General features: G+C 37.0%; 1 protein-coding gene and 1 long non-coding RNA gene across 2 annotated transcripts in view; both read left to right on the top strand.

The window, feature by feature from the left end:
• The window catches only part of LOC134806388 (protein O-mannosyl-transferase TMTC1-like), a 163,218-nt gene extending 148,985 nt beyond the window's left edge, over positions 1-14,233 (top strand). Inside the window, exons 4-15 of the mRNA XM_063779639.1 lie at positions 206-279; positions 1,131-1,268; positions 3,302-3,475; positions 4,928-5,117; positions 6,235-6,356; positions 6,952-7,116; positions 9,135-9,248; positions 9,610-9,753; positions 9,961-10,160; positions 12,718-12,871; positions 13,305-13,428; positions 13,666-14,233. Of these exons, the coding sequence (XP_063635709.1) occupies positions 206-279; positions 1,131-1,268; positions 3,302-3,475; positions 4,928-5,117; positions 6,235-6,356; positions 6,952-7,116; positions 9,135-9,248; positions 9,610-9,753; positions 9,961-10,160; positions 12,718-12,871; positions 13,305-13,428; positions 13,666-14,031 (1,965 nt within the window). The 3' untranslated portion in view covers positions 14,032-14,233. The remainder of the gene's footprint in view (positions 1-205; positions 280-1,130; positions 1,269-3,301; positions 3,476-4,927; positions 5,118-6,234; positions 6,357-6,951; positions 7,117-9,134; positions 9,249-9,609; positions 9,754-9,960; positions 10,161-12,717; positions 12,872-13,304; positions 13,429-13,665) is intronic.
• Positions 14,234-14,802: 569 nt separating this feature from the next.
• The window catches only part of LOC134806469 (uncharacterized), a 200,981-nt gene continuing 192,793 nt past the window's right edge, over positions 14,803-22,990 (top strand). Inside the window, exon 1 of the long non-coding RNA XR_010146534.1 lies at positions 14,803-15,536. This is a non-coding gene — a long non-coding RNA (uncharacterized LOC134806469). The remainder of the gene's footprint in view (positions 15,537-22,990) is intronic.

The following is a 22,990-nucleotide window of genomic DNA, read 5'->3' as shown; positions in this document are numbered from 1 at the left end:
AAATGACAGATTGAGACAAAATATTAATAGCAAATTGAAGATTGTAACGCCATTAGAATTTATCCTTGTGCCTTATTTGCTTCCAATCTTTGCCAAGTATATGGAAATATTATTTCACGGAAACAGGAGGCACATGAAAAAAAAAAATGCAGCGTTCAGCGATAATCTTATGTTTTTTTTATAATAGGATATTTTTTATCTACAGGTGGCTGGTGTCGTGGGCAGAGCCGACGTGTTAGCTTGCATACTCTTCCTTGCGTCGCTTCTACTCTATCACAGGTATTTATTTTCAATTCGGTTCTAACATTTCATTGCATTTAAGTTATTAAGTGGCCGCCCCGCGCGTAGATAACTATGCGGCGCCTTGCCAACGTAAAGTAAGTAAAGTAAATCTTTATTTCAGTACATATATGATATTGAGCATAAGTATTAAACATAGGGCATAAGCAGGTACTCGAATAACATAAACCAAGAGTAGATTATACATGGCTCCTACACTAGGCAGTGCCTGTCCTGTAGGTAGCCGACACAGTTACGAGTATTCAAACGACAAGTAGCGTAACGTGGACCCTTCCTCAGCACTGATAGCGCCACTTGCACCTTTCCACTTACCCGGGGTTAAGCGGTTAAACCTGGAGTTACCATGGTTACCAGTACAATTTGACACTGGTTTAACGGTTTAACCGGTTAACCCCGAGTTTGCGGGTGGCGCTTCGTGCTCAAAAATTAGGCCTCAGGTTCTCTAGGCGCTGGTGGCCTAGCGGTAAGAGCGTGCGTCTTTCAATCCGGAGGTCGCGGGTTCAAACCCTGGCTCGTACCAATGAGTTTTTCGGAACTTATGTACGAAATATCATTTGATATTCACCAGTTGCTTTTCGGTGAAGGAAAACATCGTGAGGAAACCGGACTAATCCCAATAAGGCCTAGTTTCCCCTCTGGATTGGAAGGTCAGATGGCAGTCGCTTTCGTAAAAACTAGTGCCTACGTCAAATCATGGGATTAGTTGTCAAGCGGACCCCAGGCTCCCATGAGCCGTGGCAAAATGCCGGGATAACGCGAGGAAGAAGAAGAAGTTCTCTAGGGGTGACTAAAATAATACTTTAAGATCTAATGCTATCCACTGTTCACAGACCATCGAAAAACAAGAAATGCGTATGGCTAAGCATAATGCTTGGGGCGCTAAGTATGCTGGCCAAGGAAACCGGACTCACTATCCTTCTGATCAACCTGGTGTTCGACTTCTACAAGTGTTGGCCGTTTATGAAGAAGTAAGTACTTTACTCATAAAGGTCATTTAATGATTTGAACTTTTGAAATTTTAACAAACTGTAGAAAATTGTTGAGGGCGCCACTTCCTACGTAACTGTCACATTTTTGACGTAAAATGCTTAAACATGGCAATTACAATAGCGAGTTTTTTTAGTTCCATTTTATTTAATTTCTATTATTTTATGTCGCACTATGTCTAAGGTCATATGTGGCTTTCTATATCGAGAAGGGTCCTCATGCTTCATGTGAATAATGACTTTTCCTGGCTTTATGCACGATGCACGTGGAGCATACGGACCCTTCTCAAATGGAAAGCCACATATGTGTTTACGTTGATATTAAATAACAATTAACGGGTTGAATACGTTTGCATGAAATTCTATGTAGGTAAGTATGTGTTTAAATTTCTTGTCCATGGAGGCGGCCTTCACCCGATGTGGGGTTCTTGTCCTTCACAAATGGTTAAAATATACCACCACCACCACCACCAACCATTTGTGAAGGACAAGAACCTAATAGAGAAATAATAATATTCTAATAAATTACTTAATAGGTTAAAAATTGACTTAACAAATAACAAATAACACAGTCGAAGATTACATTAATGATAAAGATGCATGGCCGTCTATTAATAAATGAATTAATTGTTATGAAATGTATTTGTATCGGTAAATTGTAATTGTTGAATTTTGTATTTTGTAAGCTGTTATTTATTTTTTAATTTCATTTTAATTTATTTATGTACTTTGACGATGCAAAAGATATTGTAAAATCCTACTTGATTAAATGAGATTCTATTCTATTCTATTCTAAATTGGCATAATTAAAATACATAGGTACTTACTTAAATTATATAATTGCTTAACAAAGATGACTAAGATAATGTAATTAACTTGGACTCGAAATAAAAGGCTTTTTTATTTTATTTATTTATATGTGTTTAAAGTCCGTCTAAGCTAACTCTGCACGCTGCGACCTTGAAAGAACAAGGTGTGGTAGTATCATTGTAAACGTCACACTTAATAGGAATTTGATATTTATGATGACATTTCCACACTTTGCTCTTGAAAATGCCACGCAGAGTTAGCTTGGTCTGATTCTAGCTAAGTGGGTTATAGGTAAACGTTTAAAATGTAATAAATAAACAAAATTCGATGGTAAGTACACTAGAAACACCCAGAGACTTATTCTAACTTGACCTGACATGAAACTTTATTTTATTTATACAATGGAAGTAAAACAAGAACGTTTGCCAAACGGTTGCTTTTAAAGTCTCACTAAAAGTCCAGAGAGAAACTAGCTTTTAAACTAGGTACACACTGAATTGATAAAGATGTTAGAATGTACGAATACATATTTCTTATCGGGCAGTTTTACTGCAAAGGGACAGTTCTGCTGACCATCGTTCCCTTTGTTTAAAAATATATTTAGGTATGGCTGTCCCTTTGAAGCTCTTACTGTTCAATCGGGGCTCGATTCTTGGTATTAGTTGTCAAGTGGACCCCAGGCTCCCATGAGACGTTGCAAAATGCCGGGATAACGCGAGGAAGAAGACTGTTCAATGGGGGCTTAACGAAACTTTAAGCCGTAAATTATACCTACAATGCGCTGCTGAAAATACAGTCATTATAATTATATTATGTTTTTAGGGTTCCGTACCCAAAAAACTCCACTGTACGTCTGTCGGTCTGTCCGTTTGTCTGTAAGTCACCAAGCTGTATCCTATGAACCGTGATAGCTAGAGAGTTGAAATTTTCGCAGATGATTTATTTCTATTGCCGCTATAACACGGTTCGTGAGATACAGCCTGGTGACAGACGGACGGACGGACGGACGGACGGACAGCGGAGTCTTAGTAATAGGGTCCCGTTTTACCCTTTGGCAACGGAACCCTAAAAAGTACGGAACCCTCGGTTGGCGAGTCCGACTCGCACTTTTTATTTAAAGTCTATGTTATTGTCTGAGTGCCCCCAACATGCCCCAACACAAGCTTTCTTGAGGTTACTTATTTAATGATTGGTTTTTCCTTTAGGTCACTAAGTACTCTGGAGATGGGGAAGTGCACTAGGCTAACAATGCGGACGGTGAAGGTGATGTTGTCGATGGCACTGCTGGTTTCCTTCCGGCTGTCGCTGCTCCAGGGATCGCTGCCGGCATTCTCCAACCAGGACAATCCGGCGGCGTTCCATCCCAGCTTCTTTGTTAGGTAACTTTTTCTTATTTACTCGTAATGCTTGTTAATTATAAGATGTATTGTTTTGAAAAGATGAGTCCCGCCGAGTTTGTTGCCGGTCCCATATTGGGATACCCTCCTCCAATTGAGGGGGGACTTAAAATGTTCTCGAGGCAGAGGTGTAGGGTTGGAGCCGGTGTAGCTTTGACGTTCATAAGCGCATTTTAATATGCCTACTTGAATAATAAACTATCTTTATCAGGTTGAATTTATTACTTAACTAGGTAGTTAATTTTTAACGTAATAAAATGAAATTCTAACGCCAAGCAATAAAGTCGATATTTGAGTGAATCAACTAGTTGACATTGAGCATCTCACCGTTAACGGTGCGCGCGCAGTTGAAACAAAAAACTAGTTTTCAACTTGTTGACAACTTCAAAACTTGTTAAGGCCCAGTAAGTTCGTTTTCATCTCTCACTCTCACGAAGCGTAAGCGTGAGCGAGATGGAGGTGCGTGCCCAAGAGCGCAGATATCCTTTTTTAGTTTTTAGTACGTTTACTTAAAAAAAAAGTAATCGTATCGTTCCCTCAAACATGATATTGCTGATTTTAAAAAACAATCTTCATATTTTTAGCTTTTAATTTATTACAAATTTTTAAAGTGCATTTAGACCTATGTTCGATAATTTTTCCATCGAGCGAAAGTCCCTCGGTACAGTCCCTCGAGAAAGTCCTCAGGATTCATAATTAAATTTATGGCAGCCGTATTGTGTTCCAACACGCGCTACGACTTTTTAAAAACTCCGTTTTCTGAACCTACTGAACCTTACGTACCTACGTTTCGTTTCGTTGAAGCGAAAACCGTCAACGAACCATCACGAGCAGTGGGGAGACACTCCTGACTTCGGGCAAACTCGGCTTCTTTCGGCTAAGCATTGCTCCGAGCAATTATTAGGGTTGACACAACTTGATGTCTCTTGGGTGCACGACCACAGATAAGATAATGACTTGAATTTTGACAACCCTAATTAGCCGAAAGGGATAGTGCCGTAAGTTAGAAAGGGATATCATGATTCGTCCCTGAACCGCTGTCAAACTTCGGTTTTGTAGGAAGTGTCCATTCTGTACGGTAGTACCTACTCTTAGAGGATATAACCAAACGGAGACGCCATGTCTATAATTTTTGGTACAAAATAGTCTGCCGTTTTTTGCGGGGGAGGGGCACATCAAATGTATACGTAACGTCAAAATAGCCATGTCAGATAAACGTCAGTCCATACATGTGGTTGACCATTGGCCGCCTATTTTCGACAGCGGGGAACGCATGCTAATGACCACTCCGTTTGGTTATATTCTCTAAGGTAGTACTATTACTTATTCTGTGTCACTAGTTCGAAGATCAGGAAGATCGGTTTGGATGTAAAGGAATTAGCTAGTATGTGAAGGATCCATGTTTGGGGTAAACTATTATTTATTCTTGTCTAGGCTCATGACATTCTGCTACCTGGCCGCTTTCAACTGGTGGCTGCTGCTGTGTCCCTGGACCCTGAGCCATGACTGGCAGATGAGTTCCGTGCCCATCATCACCAGCGCCTGGGACCCGCGGAACCTGCTCACCTGCGCCGCCTTAGGAGCCATGCTGTTGTTGAGCTATCGGTGTATAGCGGATATGCAGGTAGCACGTCACTTTGACCATACTGTACGTAGAGTATATGCGGAAAGAGAAGAGTCGTCCAGTCGTCGTACATTCCAATGCACGGGGCCCAATTATATTCCACGACTCTTCTCTTTCCGAGCAGACTCTACCTAAGATGTGCAAGATATTATTACAGGTAATTACCTCACAGGAGCAGTAGGACCAGTTGGTCCAAAAGAGATATTTTAAACCATTCCCTTTTCATTTCGGTGTCAAAAATGACGTTTCTTCAAACATAAACGTCACTTTTGACACTGACATATCCGATCAATATCGTATCTTTAGCAAATTTTTGACGTATCTTAAAGTTCGAATCAGGCCGTTAGTCCGCTTTTGCAATTGAGCTTTCACAATAAAAATTTCGATATTTCACAACTGAATGAAAAACAAGAAATAACTTGCCGTTCTCGCAATCAACAATCGCAATGTTGGAAAGGGCAACAAGTTTTGTTTGTCATTCATTACATTTTTAAAATTTTTACTTACTTCATCAAATATTTTTTTATGATACCTTAACTTCATTTTTAATGACGTTGGTATTTACCTACTGGGTTTCTTTTTGTTCACTTTTAGTTACATATTTCTAACTTTTTAACTTCCGCGACTTACAAGATACACCTATCATATATTCCAAATTACATTCAAATATACATTATATTTTTTTAAGTAATTGGCTATGACATACGGGCAAACAGGCGGACGAACGAACTGACAGACAGACGGACGGATGGACGGATGGACGGATGGCCGGACAGACGGACGGACAGACGGACATGAGGAAACTATAATTGTTTCATTTTTTGTAATTTAGGCTACTGAACCCTAACAAGTACTAAAGGATAAACTAAACTGACTAAGTTCATTTGCACCATCCCACTAACCCGGGGTTAACCGGTTAAACTATTAACCCATTGCCAAAATTGTACTGGTAACGATGACAAATTAATAAGTAACTAAAAGAAAAATGAAGTGCAAATATCTACAATAAGTTTTTCCTATTTATATACCTACCTATTGCATTTTCATTTTATTTCATGTGTGTTTCGTTTCTTCTATTCTTGAATAATCTTGGTATAATTTTATTTCTTTTACATAGGTCCAGAGACATACACCAGCCGTGATCGGGCTGCTGATTCTGGTGATATCTTTCGTGCCGGCCAGCAACATGCTCGTCACTGTCGGATTTGTTATTGCTGAGCGAGTTTTGTACATTCCAAGGTATGTTTCTTGTAGATATATTATGTCTACATATATTATACCGGAGCCACACTACCGGGAAATGCTGCTGATTATCGCGATAATCCCAGTGTGGCCGAATGAAAAGTGTCAACTATCGCGATAATGAACGGCGTATTCCGGCGTTTGCCGTTAGTGTGGCCCCGGCATTAAGAACAGATTTTATCGAGTATTTCGTACAATTAGGATTTTATTCCATAATTACTTTATCACAAAATTCTTCCAGTAGTTATGATAATGCAATTGATTAGTTTTAGCGACTCAGACGCGTTTTTATAAACTTAATTTACAGCAAATTATAATTATCAAACCCAAAATTCGTTGATAATAACTAGTGTTTCGTCGCCATTCCCAATTATATATTCCCTAAAAAAAACATTACTTTTAACAAAATCCAAACCCGAACACAGTTATTGGTATCCAGCAATGGGACGTATAGCGCCCGACACTTTAGTTTTCTATAGAAAGCATCACGTGATCACCGATCATCTGTCATAGAAAAAGAAGGTTCGGGCATCCTTAAAGGTTAGCTTGTGCGTTGCTTATTGAAATACAATTAGTTTTTTTTTTGTCTCAGTGTCGGAAGCGTGATCATAACAGCCTACGGTGCCCAGCTCATGTGGTGCTCGAAACCAGGAGCGAAGGCGTTCCTCGTGGTGGGCTTCGCTGTGCTAGCTGCCAGCAGTGTGGCGAAAACTTACAGGCGGAACGCGGACTGGCGGGACCGAGCTACGCTGTTGAGGTTAGTTTAATGCCTCCATATGGTTCATGCATTTCCACTGCTGGATGAACTCTGTCCTAATAAAAGAATTTAATTTAATTTCGGATTAAAAAAAGTACAATTTCAGGAGCGACATTGTAACACAAAAAAAATATTTACATATTTTTGAAAATAAGATATTTTACATTGGGGTCATTCCATAATAAACGTTAACAAAGGGCTCAAAAAAGAAAATTAGTTTCAGAACTCGACACTAACTCTTTTTCCATAGAAAACATACCTAAATTTCATGTCAAAAAAAAAGCAAAATAAAAATAAAAACATTTTTGACATGTTTTCCGTGTAGGTACTTGATCGCAACGTTTAAAAGATATTCGTAATTGCTTATTTAAGAAGCATTCAGTTGCAGGTAGGTAGGTACAGTGACACTGTTACGGCTGACGATGGTACATTAACCTAACTCTTGAAAAGATCTACTGATACATATAACCAGAGATGCTAAAAATCCGCCCGCTGTTTCAAATTAAATCTATATGCAATAATTACCAGTAAATAAAAGCATTATTCATTTTCAAATATACACTCCATTTGGCAACCTGTCAGCTATCCTAACAACATGAGTCCCTTTCAAATGAATGTCACTCGATTATTTGACCAAATCGGGGATATAGGCACAAAGAGCTTAATACAGATTATCTACTTATCAGCAGATGACGGTGGCTTAAAATGACAGATGTCAAATCAGATTAGCTTATTTAACCTATAGTTCGTTTTATCAACCGACGAAAAAAAAAAAGGAGGAGGTTCTCAAGTCGACGCGTATATTTTTTTTTTTTTATGTATGACCACGCATAACTTTTTACAGAGATGTTCGATTTCGATAATTATTTAGCATTAGAAAAAAGGTAAACAATTTTGACGTGTCTTTTTATTGAAAAACACTTTTGAAAAATAAGTCACGGCAAATATGTAACAATTATGAATCATATACGATTATTTACATTCTTTTGCTTTCATAAGTAATAGTCGTAATCGTTACCGATTTTTAAAAAGCGTTTTTAATTAAAAGACACGTCAAGATTGCGTAGTCTTTTTCTAATGCTAAAAAACTAACTATAGTTTCAGGTATTTAAGTTGTGAATGTTTGTTACTATTTCAATTAGGTAGGTACGTCAGGTGACAACCAAAACTCACTGACTACTAGCACAAGTTCAGACCCATAGTGAACCCCAATATTAATAATTATGTAATTCTTTTTTTGCTACCAAAACTCACTTTGGTTGTCACCTGGAAGTGGAATACACGGTGCATACCTATTTAGGTACCCACATACATATACATACCTGCACAACACAGAATTCTTTATTCCTCACTGATTATACATAAGTATAAATAATATAGGAGATAATTTACACCACAAATTTTAAAACGAAATATTTATGAGCCGTGTATCTTGAAATGTATTAATTTTATTCTGTAAAAAATATTTATTTACAAAAGTTTAATTTAAAAGTGGAGTCTACAATCATCCGTATCAAAGTGATACATAATAAAAATTAGAAATAATTCCATCTGTTGTATTCCATATAAATTTCACGAAATTGAAAACATAACATATTTACGGCTTCCAAGTTGAACCTACGTTTTAGTGCCGATAAAAATAATATTGCTAATGCCGCCTATACACGTTCGTAAAGACGTTTCACGTATTTTACGAGGGAATGAAAGCCGGCCACAGACGTTTAATGAATTAAGGTTTAATGCCTTATGAGTGTTGAAAACAGATGGGATTAGATTCGTATTTGCAGTTAAAATGTCTAGTTTTGTAATTCATCATAGCATGACAAAGATAATATATATTTACCATTAATATAACGGCCGCTTATCAATCGTCACAAAACTGACGGTCAATGTCAAATGCCATACATTTTGTCAGGAATGTGACCTGACCACACATGTGTGTACAATTTTTTTGGAATTCACTCATTTAGAAGCGCGCGTTTAGCATAATCCACTACAATGTGTTTTGTTTGCTTTAGGGCTGATTTGGTGACTCTGCCGCAAAACGCCAAGCTGCACTACAACTTCGGCAACGTTCTCAGAGAGACTGAGCAGTACGACGCGGCTATTCAACATTACAAAGAAGCTATCAGGTAAACTAGTTTGTATTCAGGTAATTGTTTCTGCTGATTGCTTCAAGGCATTTGGCTTTCGAGATTTTTCTGCGTCCTTTTTTATTGTACTTAACTATTGTTTATTGTTTTAACTAAGAACTATAGGAGACCATCGATTTTAGGCCCATAGTATCGGAGAGTTAAATGACTCAAGTGTTGGTATCATGTTATTATTTTAAAACTCAAAATTCCCGTTATATTTTGTGATGCGGTTAGGTCCCATTGCTTGACACAATCGAAGATTTCCTTTATAAATGTAATTTTAAACGGTCCTTTGTTTTTATAATTCTTATTTAATTGTACAAACGTTTAATTTCAAATTCTACTTTTTACATTGTAGGCTTTGGCCAACCTACGCGAGCGCTCACAACAACATAGGCACAATCTTGAGCAACGTCGACAACGCTGAACATCACTTCCTCCAAGCGATCAAGTACAATTGGCGACATGTGAACGCACACTATAACCTTGCGAAGCTATATAAGTAAGTACAACTTACAAATAAGTAGATATGGGCCTGATCACGCCACCAACGGAGTGGCAGCTAACGTTCTCGAGGTTTCATGATACATCTCCTTTAACCACTTTAAAATCTGCCGTGATAAACCTTTGTATCTGGCGCGGTGTCTATGAAGCATATCTGCTAGCGGGTAAACAAAATAAAATATAACCACAATTTTGTATTTCACAGGAAAAGTGGCCACACGGATTTGGCTATCAGAATGCTGGAGAAGTGCCACTGGCTTCAGCCTCGCTTTATCCTGGCCCACTTGGAACTCCTGACAGTAAAGCCAGAGGCAGAACACCCTGCCATAATGTACCGGGTCATCCAGTTGGAGCCGGAGAATTGGGAACATTACATGATGTATGGACGATGGTTAAGGAACAAAAGTGGGTTGATGATTATTTTTTATTTTGGTTAAGATTTAATTCGTATAAAAAATAAGACAGCCAGTAAATACAAGAAAAGAAATGAGTTGCATGGTATACAGTTGATTGTTTGTTACTTGTTATTCTGCAGTGAATTGAAAATGTAGCTCACTCTGAACAACTTTTACTAGATCTGGGCCTAACCCCAATCATCCTGTGAATATACTATGTCGTAGTAGCGAAAGACATATTCTCATTTCTCATTTTCTCATTTATTCTATTCTTAAACAATAAAATCATTGTGTCAGAAATCACATTAAATACATTTTATAAATAACAACAATAAACCATTAATACTAATACTAAATAACAATTATAAATACCTTATGTTAGGACCTATCATATATTTCCTCAATACTATAGGAGCATCTAGTCAATAAGAACGACTTCAACTTACGCTTAAATAAGAACCAGTCCGTAATTACTTTTAGGTCAGTAGGGAGCTTATTAAATAGAGTGACCGCCTGATATCTTGCACAATGTTTAGCTACCTGAAGCTTTGGAATGAAACTGTGCTTTATGTTTTTTGTCCTTGTGGCTAGGCGAGACTCCTGTTCTTCAACCGTACAAACTTTAGCAACGTCTTTCACAAACTGGGTAAGAAGAATGAGGACGTACAAGCTGGGACCCGTGAGAATACCTAGTTTTTGAAAAAACTCTCTACATGAACCCAGAGTAGGAATGCGTACCATTGCTCGAATTGCTCTTTTCTGGGCAATCAAGGCTCCGTTTATATTATATAAAAAACTATTTCCCCAAAACCTTATACTGTACCGCAATCTTGACTCTACTAGGGCATAATAAACAATTTTGAGTTGATCTAGATCTAACACATCTCTGAGGCTTCTAAGGGCATAACAAGCGGAATGGATCGAATTTACTATAGCCTCCAGCTCTCGCTTCCAATTTAGATTAGCGTCAATGTAAACTCCTAGAAATTTAACGTGATCAGCAGTATTCAAACTGACTTGGTCCATAGTAACATCAAGTTTGTCAGTTTTCTTGGCGTTTAGTTTGAATAGTAAAGCTTGGGTCTTGTCTGAATTCAGGCGTAAGTTATTAGACGTGAACCAATGGGTGAAGGCTGAAATAGCACTATTGGTAATACTATTGAGCTCGGCCATGCTATTCGCAGATATCACTGCGTTTGTGTCATCAGCAAAGACAATCAAGGAGCAGCTCGGCACGACACTAGGCACATAATTGACTAGGTCATTAGCAAATAGGAGGAAAAGTATAGGGCCCAATATGGAGCCCTGTGGTACCCCTCTGTTTACTCTAACTAACTTTGATTTAACAGGAATATCAACTCTACATTCACCACTAACTTCAAAATTATTTATTTCGACATATTGGTTCCTGTTTTGAAGATAGCTAGCTAAAAGATGATACGCATTACCCCTGATTCCATAAAATTCAAGCTTTTCCATTAGAATCACATGGTCGACCGTGTCAAATGCGGAACTCAGGTCAAGGAATAGTCCTACAACTCTTTTACGATCATGTAGTTTAGTGATCACATCATCGATTAGGGCATCTACGGCATCTGCTGTTCCCTTATTCTTCTGGAAACCGAATTGTCGCGGGTTAATTATATCATTCTCCTGGAGGTGTTTTAAAAGTCGCGTTTTAATCAGCTTTTCAAAGATTTTTGAGACCACGGGCAGAAGCGCTATAGGCCGGTAGTTTTTCGGGTCACTTTTTACACCTTTCTTGTAAACCGGGAGAACTCTAGCCACCTTTAGTTGGTCAGGGAAGACAGCACGATCGAAGCAATTGTTAAAGAAACATGCAAGTGGCTTAGCTAATATATCTATGCAATTTTTAATTACTAAAATTGGCATTTCATCATGCCCGCAAGATAACACTTTAAACTCTCGCGTTTTGTACACATATTTAATTACACAAACGGGTCTACCGCGATATAATTTCATTGTTTTTACCTTTAACCACACCACCGTGACCACAGCTGGTGCAACTCAGCTGAAACGTCGGAATTAAAGGTAAAAACAATGAAATTATATCGCGGTAGACCCGTTTGTGTAATTAAATATATGCCCGCAAGATTTTTTGTTTTTCATGTGCTGTACTGTCTTTGTTATCTCAGATGGCGTAAATGGTTTCCACGAAATATCTTTATAGTACCTACTATTGTTATTATTTCCTAGATGCAGACAATGAACTGCGGCATTCAAATCACCAGAGCTTGGAGATTTAGCATGGTCAAACTGCGTTGAAAAAGCGTCAGCGACCTCTCTAGGATCTATTATGGTTCTGTTATCTATGTTCAAAGACAGTTGTTTTTGATTATTCTTACACAATTTATTTCTATACTTGTTTACGATACCCCATATGCCTTTAGAACAATTTTTGGTCTTAGAAATTTCAGTTTGGACCGCGGTCCTTTTAGAATACCTTATGACTTTCCTAAATATGTTAATGTACTTAGCCCTATATTCCATATATTCTCTTAACATGTTAGTATTTTTGGAAGCCTACATTAATACAATACTTTCAGGAATTCCTTTAGTGGCTTCTAAATTATTCATCGAGGCGGCGCGTCTTAGCTTCAAGCATCGCGCAGTTAAAAGTGACCTGGCATCGGTGCGACATACGGCGCTTACGTACCGCTCGTTGGGACAGAAGTGGAGGATCCTGCAGTTACTAACAAGGTACGTCTCGCGCGAAATATGGCACATGTCATTTTCGGAACACCAACGATAGGCGAACACAGCAAACAGCTCATTCCTTTGAATGACTATAGTCTATATAATTGAGTAGTATTAGGTCATTATTTGCTAAAATTAAAGGAAAAACATCACTGTTTCTCTCACCTCAACAGGGCGATTCGAACTTTATATTGTTATGAAAACTTTCAAAATGATATGTAGATGTCAGTCGCCAGTGCGTGTCGCTCACGCCAATAAATGTATTGGACGGACTAGTACGAGCGAAATGAACTCGCGACTGACATCAATTACCTAGTTATCTATTCGATGTCACAATGTTACTTAGAATTGGCCTCTATATATCTAAATAGACCTCCAGTACTTTCTATTATTTTAAGGTTAATTTTAAAAATAAAAAAATATAATTTATCTTTAGATGGCATACCTGGCGTCGTGGTCAGTATAACGCAGCAGCTACTCATATGTATCTGCGAGACTGGCGACTCAAGATGGAGCTACAAGCACGAATGAAAATATATTCCGAAGCTGTTAACCCTACTGTGAGTATTTTAATCAGCATTAATTCTTTATTATATTTTTAAAGGGCATCTCTCTTTCAAATCGACCTTTTAATGTTATTCTAGTGTATATTTGAAAGAAAATACTTAAATATTTTTCGCATTTTTTGCAATATGTTTTCGCTTAAATGAACATATTAAATTAATACGAATCCACCATTAGTACAATACAATACATTATGCATTGTAAAATAAAGTGTGCCCTTGTTTGTTTCACAGAAATCAACAACATGTTTCGACCATAAGCAACTTTCAGTTGAAGGGACACAGGCAAATGAAGATAGAAATCAAAATAAAGATGAACTAGTGAAAAATAATAAAAACAAACAACCCAATAAAGAAAGTGTAGTTAATGATACGGAGATTGACAATAAGGAAAATAAAGTGTGTGTTTACAAAGCGCGTGGGACCAAAAAACAGAATATTTCAATATCATCACAGTTAAAGACTATCCATAACAAATCGGAGACAGGGCTCAAAGCTAAAACGTGTTCTAATAATAGAAAAGAAAAAAAAGTTACTAAAACTAATGTGATACCTAGCGTAAATGGACCTCTGGAACATGTAATGATTAAAATGGTGTAGATTTGAGATTGGAGAATTGCTTTCGAATGCAAGAAAAACAAGAGAATTGTGACTGTTTTATAAAGATAAGTGGTTCCCAATAGATGTGCTATTGGGAAATAAATAAAATGAATATTAACTTAATTATATATGTATCACGTGTATCAGCAGTGCAGGCAACATAGAGTTAGACCAAGATAAGTTTCCAACGATTTTGATAGCACACGCAGTGTGATATGTACTTATACGTCATAATGTCATAGAAGTTTGACGTTTAAAATAACACTTGCACTGCGTGCGCTATCAAAATCGCTGCAGACTTTTCTTGGTTCAACAGTAACTTATCCCAATAAACACAATGTTTGAGTTACGTTAACGTGTCTTGCTATTTCAGTCATAGTTAGGGAGGCGAGGTAGCTAAATGGCGTAATTCAACGGCGCCGTCGAGACCTATCAAAATCGAAAGATAAAATAATTTCGAAAAGAAAAGCTCGTATGGCAAAAACCATTTTAGCGGTGGGTTTGGCGTGTACGGTTTTTCAAAAATGTTAAAAAAAACAGTTACTTGGGCATTCTCGAGCGCGTCAGATATTCATACTACGTATGCCCCGAGTGCCTCTGATAACAACGGTATACTAATCTGCCGGTTTGCGTGGTGGGGGTAGGCATATAAAGTAGTCAAAAATGCAAAAAAAAAAAATTACTCGAGCGCGTCAGCTTTTCGGAAGGGGTGTTAAGTAGGCCCCAAGGAAGCTTCCTTTAAAAAAACTGACGATTTCGGCGTGACGATAAGTTACGATGAATTTTTGAAAATGCAAAAAAAAAAGTTTTTTTGAAATACTCGAGCGCGTCAGATTTTCATAGGGGAGGTTTATCTCGGTATCCTGAAAGCATATTTTTTTAATCTGACAAAAATGTTGGTGGGTTCTCTTAATCTGACCGAAAAAGGTTTTTTTGGTTTCTTTTTTTTCCTTTCTTTCTCCTTGATAAAACGGGGAATTTAAGAATGACAATAAAATTACCTTTTTTGTTTATTTAAACTTTTTTTTTGTAAAATGTATCGTTCGCGACTTATATGCCGCAACGCGTTCTTAGGAAAATGAAATGGCTCCTCCACACTTCCGGTCATGCGGAAACCGGCAGATTTTGTATTTTTAGTAAGTTTTAGATTATATTCTTCAAAATAAAAAATAAAAAAATCGCGCTCGAGAATGCCGGATTAACGTTTTTTTTTTACAAGTTCGCGACCCTATAACTCGGCGGCGTCAAGGACTTATCGTCAGATTAGTTAAATTTAGTCTTTAAACACTAAAATCAACCCCCAATATCTTAATCTGAGGCGCTCGAGTATTTCAGACTATCCATTTTTTTTTACTAATCTGATCGTCTATCCTAGGCGCGCGTCACTACATATAGAGCTAAATACTTTACAAGGTTGTTCTATTAGGTCTAAGGTATCTCTCATATCTTAAACTGCCACGCTCGAGTATTGCCGAAAATTCCCCTATTCGCCTCCCTAACTATCAGTCTTGGTACAAAACAAAATGTAGGTACTGAGGTTGACTGAAATCGCATGACGAATACGAACGTTTCCGAGAAAATACGAAGGAAAACAATTATGCATTACACCTGTACTTAATATTGTCTACCATGTAAACATTATATGTGAAGCCTCTCATCGTTGTTACTGACAGTTGCTGTCACTTACTCGTGTTTCCAAAGTTGGTAAAACGACAATATGGCTAAGGTAAATGTTAACGTTAAGTCATAAATTGATCTCAGAAATTTCATTATCATTATCGTTGTTTATAAAACGATAAATATCTAACTCTAAACAATGTCATTGATTATATCTATTCCCTCAAATGAATAACTCTCAACTGATTGTTTGAAAGAAATGAAAATTGTTAGCGATTGATTAATGATTATTAAATTATGAAATTTCTTTGATCAATTTCACTAGATAGAGAAATAATTAATTTAGAAACTGTAGTAACTAAGCAAATTAAGGGAAATATATTTTTGTGAAATTTGGGTGGGGCGTTTTTATAATTATTCAGAGTCAAACAAGCTTAAGAATCTTTGGATATTAGCAGAAAACAAAAAGAAAATTTGGCCTGAATCACACATAATTAAATTTTCTAGCTGAATAAGTACGGAGATAAGGCTTTTGTGAAGTATATATATTTATATTGACTTACAGCTACAGCTTATTATTGACAGTAAAAACACAATTACTCACACAATATATCAGCCAAAATTACAATTTAATTAAAATTTCCCTAAAAAATAAATATTTCCTCAATCATTTTATTTTCGACAGTACTTGCATTGGAAAAATTAACATAGGTTCCTATCTAATAATTTGCACATAATTATTTTAACCCAATAAAATACAGTACAATAATACATTTTAATTTTGGAAATTTTTAGTCACATGTTTTTAATATTTTCACTGATACATTAAAATACATACTTATTTTAAAGTCATTTTTGACATTACTTATCCGTGATGGTTTAAACTTTAAAGTAAAGTAGAAAGACCAAGGTCTGATTGTTACTGTGTTTACATATAGCAATCAAATTCTAATATTTCTCACAGAGGTCTATATCTCCTTACTTATACATCTAAATATTTCAAAAGCAGTTAGATTATTAATTATCCTAAATTTCAATTTTTAAGAGGACTGTGACAATTATCAAATTTAGGGACAAGACTAATTAAAATTACATATTGTTTTTGTATCGATAAGACTTACAGAGTAAATTAAATTGTTTTCTTATTCTTTCATAATAGGTTAACTATTTTTTTTACTATTATATTTGCATATTATTATAAAATGGCCGGTCGATTTGGTTGACGAACAAATATATTGTCAAACGCTGTATATTTAGGTACATCTGTTTCACTACTATATGTTATGCATATTTTTACACGATCGGATATAAAATGCATTAATTATATGTTAATTTTAATACATTATACATATTTTTAAATGTGTCAGGACTGCAGAATGTTCGGAACAATATTAGCGTGAAATGAAATGTCATTTCAAAAACCCTTTAACATCCAAAATTTTGTAAAGGAAGTTAATATTTTGTTGTGTATTTTTTATGTTTATGCTTAAGAAATGTCAACAGCAGTTATATAATAATTTAATAAGCATTGTGGTAACAATAAAAATAGATGTAATTGTATTAATGTTTCTACACATACATTCTCGCTGTCTTTGGCATTGGAAGAGCTAAATATACATATACCTATATGTTAAATCTGTGAGTTGTGTTCTTGCGCGCGATTCCATACTAAACTTGAAGTCTGAACGTATTGTTACTGTCAGTCGATATTTTGAAGTATCACATATTACAGTCTATAATCTGTCAACTTGGTAAATTTGAACCCTTATGGGTACAGTAAAGGGCCATAAAGTTTGCACATCGGAATTTCGGCTTCGTAGAGCGTTGTCTCTTTCATTCTCGTTGCCTCCAATATTCTCTTTCTAAATACCGATGTGCAAACTTTATGGCCCTTTACTGTACATACAGCACCTGTTAAGGTTGGCAGAGCGCGTACACAGCGAAGGTAGACATTTAGAAAATGTGATTTGAAAAAAAATCCGCATGCATTATTTTTACAAAAATAAATAATTGGTATAATGGTTTAGTTTTTTGTAAAATTTTGAAATCAGAAATGTACCACTCGACACCATAAACCTCTACCACCAGTTCGACACTGACATAAATTATACTCGTACGTATGCGTTTGTAACTCACTTTCTATGCATTTCGCTCGTTAGCATATTAGTGCGAGCGAGATGAATAGTAAGTTACGCAGACGTTAGTAAATATGTCAGTTTGACACTGAAGGCAGTCGTGGTACTGTGATGAATTGATGATACCTAGCCTAGCCAGTCAGTATTTTTTTGTTAAACCTGTTTTCATGGCTAGTGTTCAGTGTAATAATTTATGAAAAATCTGATAACTTCCATGACTTCCATTTGCTTGTTTCTTGAACTAAAAAGAACGCTGTAAATTTTGCCATATTAGAACTCATAACACACACTAATATTATGTTAACAAACATCACAATACAATAAGATGTACATAATAAATGTTATATTAAATTTATGATAGACTTACAGGCACATGGAAATGCTTTGACTGTACTGAACGTGAACATTAAACATTTGAAATTAACTTTGTACTTTAATTTAACATCCTCACATTACCAGGTGCGAAACTCCTCCCTTCGTACAAACTCGGCTCCGTTCGGCTCATTGCTCCGAGCAATTATTAGGGTTAACACAACTTGTTTGCGTGCACGACCACAGATAAGATAATGGCTTGAATTTTGACAACCCTAAATAGCCGAAAGGAATAGTGCCATATATAAGAAAGGAATAGCATGATTCGACCCTGAACCGCTGTCAAACTTCGGTTTTCTAGGAAGTTTCCTTTCTGTACCTACGGTAGTACTATTATTTATTCTGTGACATTACAATATTTTTAGGGTTTAGTACCCGAATTATTTTATTATATTAATTATTTATTTATTAACAAAAAACAATGCAATATTGCTTTATTTCCTCCTCCTTGCGTCGTAATCCTCAGTAATGAGGGTCGTGACTCCCTTCTCTCTCACAATCTCTCTCCATCTGATTCTGTCCTTGGCGGTGTGGAGAGCCATGTGGACTGTGGAGTCAAGAGCGGTGCGGATCTGGTCGGACCAACGTATTGGACTGCGTCCACGTCCAGGCCTTTTCCCATCCACATTGCCGGTCACAAAAAGCTTTTCGAGGCGGTCACCGTCTTTCCTTGCTATATGACCTAAGTATTCAAGGACTCTGCGTAGACATTCGGACGACAGCCGCGACGAGATCTTGAGTTCTCGCAGTATGGAGACGTTAGTCCGAAATGCTGTCCAGGGGATACGGAGCATCTTTCTCCAGCACCACATCTCGAAGGCGTCAATGCGTTTGCGGTCTGGCAGCTTTCAACGTCCAGCTCTCTTTATTTAGCAACAATCATTAAAGCAAGTGAATGAGCAAGCAATCTTGAAACCATACTTCTTTTTGATCCTTAGGTACGTATTTCAACGTACGTGCCACGCGTCTGCAAAGCATTCTGCACATCAAAAATGCAATAAACAATTTTCAATCTTACTTACTACAGTACGTTGTGTTATTAAGTTTAACTTGAGCCAATTACATCTGAGACACTGTTATTGTTTGGTTTTTACCGGCTCAACTGAATTTACTTTGTCAGTGATGTTTACACGAGTTTAAGCACTGTTAACCTAATTTTAGAGCTTGTTTTTGCTGGTAGTCGGTTTAACCTTTAAAGCGCACAAGGTTGATCCATGAGTGCTGCTCATGTGATTAAAATGGAGGCGCTAAAAACGTTTACGTTTGCATTCTCGGCGGATTCAGAGTTTAGACCCCGACTATTGAAAGCTACCGCGAAACGCGAAAATCGAAATTTCGTTATCTGCTCGATCGAATAGGCAAGAGTGATAGAGAGGCAGAAACTGAACTTTCGATTGTCGTGTTTAACGGTAGGCCACAAATACAGCGGCGGCATTAACGCCGCAGCCGTGCAGCTGCAGTTACCATCAGAATGTCACTCTCAAAACTTTTGACAAATTAGACCTAATACATAATAAGTAAAACTCCTGGCAGTTAACAGAAATTACGGACGCTTTCCAGGAATGGGTAAATGTAAGTGGAATTTCTTTTAGATTTTGAGGTTAGAATTTCCCTATAGGTACCTATTTAGTACACAGATAAGGTAGGATAATAATAATAAGACCTGCTGACCTAATTTTAAAATAGTCGTATGTCGTTACGAATCATGTACATAAACGTACACGTACGTAAAACATAAGATATTTAATTTAGATTTGCTTTTTTAACCGACTTCTAAATCTCAAAAGGAGTAGGTTATCAATTCGGTTGTATGTTTTTTTTATTATTAAAGTCATTAGGATACAGCATGAAACTAAAGTGGAAATAAAAAACTCTTGTATTTTACAACGTAACATTGAAAAAAGGGTGCGCAGAATATATTCAACGCTAGTGGAATTGTTTGATGCACGGGCGTAGGCGCTTACAAAGATGGGTGCACTTAGTGTTCAGAAAATGAAATCAATATCTACACTTTTGCAAAATAGGGAGCAGATCAACGTTGGCAATAGGAAATATCTTTTAGACATCGCGACACAAAAATAATAGTACCTAGAGAAATAACTGTACAGACATTTAATAATAGATGAGTAAATATTTTTAGAGCGACCACCTCCAATAGAACTAGAGTTTTTCAAAAATTCCCAAGTAGGTGCGTCCAAAAAAGGTGTTTGCCAAATCAGCAAACCATAAAAAGAAAAAAGTAATCTAATGAGAACCTACTTCTTTTAAATCGGTTCAAAAGGAATTTGGTTAAGCTAATCCATTCTACTTTCTCAGACTTAAAAAAAAAGTTTCCTTAAGCTACTGCTTAGGAGGCTGCTGGTATATTTCACATTTGGCAGGTCATTAAGACTTACGTCGTAGGAATTAAAAGATTCTCACTCCATGGGGAAATGGAAATGCACTTAATGCATACGTAATCAAATTATCTCGGCGCGAGCCGAGCTTGTCCTGCTCCTAGCCGCCAGGTACACCGAACCTATTAAGGCCCGGTGCTTACTATCGGCATGTAGTGTGTGCTACGCCTTACCGTCACACGTGTAAACCGCTCTATTATATAAGCTGCTACTTATGTTATTTTAGACAATATAGATATATATTCCGAGCAAGTACCTAGTATCATTTCAACATCCCACCTCACATGGCGACCCTGCACAAGGCCGCACTGGCAGCGCGCTACGCCTGTCAGAGGAAAAAGTTGTAAATAATAATACAGTGCAAGTTAAATTTTATCAACAAGTTGTGCGCGCGCGGTACCTATATCTTTTGTCCCATACTATGTGCGACATAAAATAGTAGAAATTAAATAAAATGGAACTAAACACTTTCCATACAAAATTTTTGCCATGTTTAATCATTTTACGTCAAAAATGTGACGTTTGGTACCTACGTAGGAAATGGCGCCCTCAATAATTTTCTACAATTTCTTGGCAGACTATAATATCTTCTTAAGGTGTGCGCGAGATGCACTGTGAGTTGTTCAAAGTCTGACTGTCTTGTTATTGGGTGTGAGATAAGGCGAAACACGGGCGCAGCGCGGCGCGCTGAAAACCTGTTAGATACTAACGAGGACTTGAAAGCGCAAATACTTCTATTTGCAGTTCAAAGGTTACGCCAAGTCTGGTCACGGTTACTGTTTTGCGGCCAGCTTAAGAGTCACAAGAATCTAGCTGCCGCCATACAAAAGATAAATTTTAATAGGGACCTACAAAAAAAGAGCGAGTACATTTTTTACATACAAAACTTTAACCCGGTTTCTTTGTATTTAATATTTTTTTTAGCAACAATAACTAACACTAGACGTATGTACGATAATGATTGATAAAAATCATCTAAATTTATTAAATTGACAGACAGTTACTTTCGCATCTTATTGCAGGGAAATATATTTCTGATTTAACAGAAAGTAATCAATTCCAAACGACTGACGCGTGTTGCGTGATATATATATTATAATACATATTTAGGAAAGTCAATTCTCAACTTATATCACTTGCTTTCTCTCTCTCTCAACACGAGAAAATACAAATTTATGTTTACGATAAATAAAATGAAGCAGTTAACACGACCAAGTCGCGAAGCTGAGCGACCAAATATACATTTGACACAAAACAAAATACGCTCGAGAAAATATTGCGAGTCATGTTTCTTCATTAAACTAGCGTTTAGTACAGTCAGGCGCTAAACTGGTAGGCAGCATGGTTCACACATTTAGCAAACTTTACCTAACTCCTACGTAAGAGTAACACGTGCAGTTTTGCACAATATCTACATGCTAACTTTGTAACCGAGCGACTTCTTTCTTAGGAGTATGCTGTACCGCAAATGTATTAAAAAAAATTAAAAAGGAAATGATTTATTTATTTTACGACGTGTAAGGTGGTGTTACTAGTGCCCGACATGGTAATGCCCAATAGATGACACTCTGCTGTCACCTCTATTGACAATTACTTCAGTTTCAAGATGGCATGTACTGGGACCGCGTCGAGCACTAGTACCACCCACCTTATTAGTGCTCCTTAGGTTAATATAATTTTTAGTTATTTAACACATTTACACATACTTTATTTTTATTTTCTACATTTAGTAGGTTATATACAGGATGATTCATGAGACGTGAGCAGGACTAATCCTGCACACTCAGTAACTGATAATTGATCGATCACCGTCGTTTTAGGTGAAACAACCACACTTTTTCCTATTTTTGAACTTTTTGGTGAGGGCAAATTTAATCCTCTACAATCATGGTCACCCTGCAAGACCTAATTAATAAGCCTATTCATTCATTCATTCTTTTAAAATTATGGCTTCAGTCCATTGGGACTATTTCGCCAGTGTCAAGGTCGTAGTAGCAGGGTAAAACGATTGAAATTGTACGGTTAGTACAAGACAGTGTACGGTGATTTAGCTCTTGTAAAGCGATAGCGGGCTTTACAAGAAACACGTGGACAACCGGACGTTGACTCCAAAATGATGGTTAAACGTGCTTCAAGATAAATTCTCCATTCACTGCACACTACCACATTAGTTTACTGTATAATAGGCTATCGATATTACACTTTAAACAATATTAATGAGCAAAAAACAAAGCAATTGATCCCGACGCGTGCCATCAAGATGGCGCTCGAACCGGAAGTCCAATAAGCCTAAAACCTCTTTAACTTTTTGATTACGAAGAAAATAAACTGTCAAACTTGAGTGAGATACGAGTTTTCAAAAGTAACCAGACCGCGATGACAGTGATGACATTCAATTTGACACAGAATATCGGTAGTTTAGTATGGCTACAAATATAA

This window comes from Cydia splendana, chromosome 3 (genome assembly GCF_910591565.1).
Source record: "Cydia splendana chromosome 3, ilCydSple1.2, whole genome shotgun sequence".
Classification (NCBI taxonomy): domain Eukaryota; kingdom Metazoa; phylum Arthropoda; class Insecta; order Lepidoptera; family Tortricidae; genus Cydia; species Cydia splendana.
The sequence above is the reverse complement of the archived record's forward strand: the minus strand, read 5'-3'. Positions and strand labels throughout refer to the sequence as shown.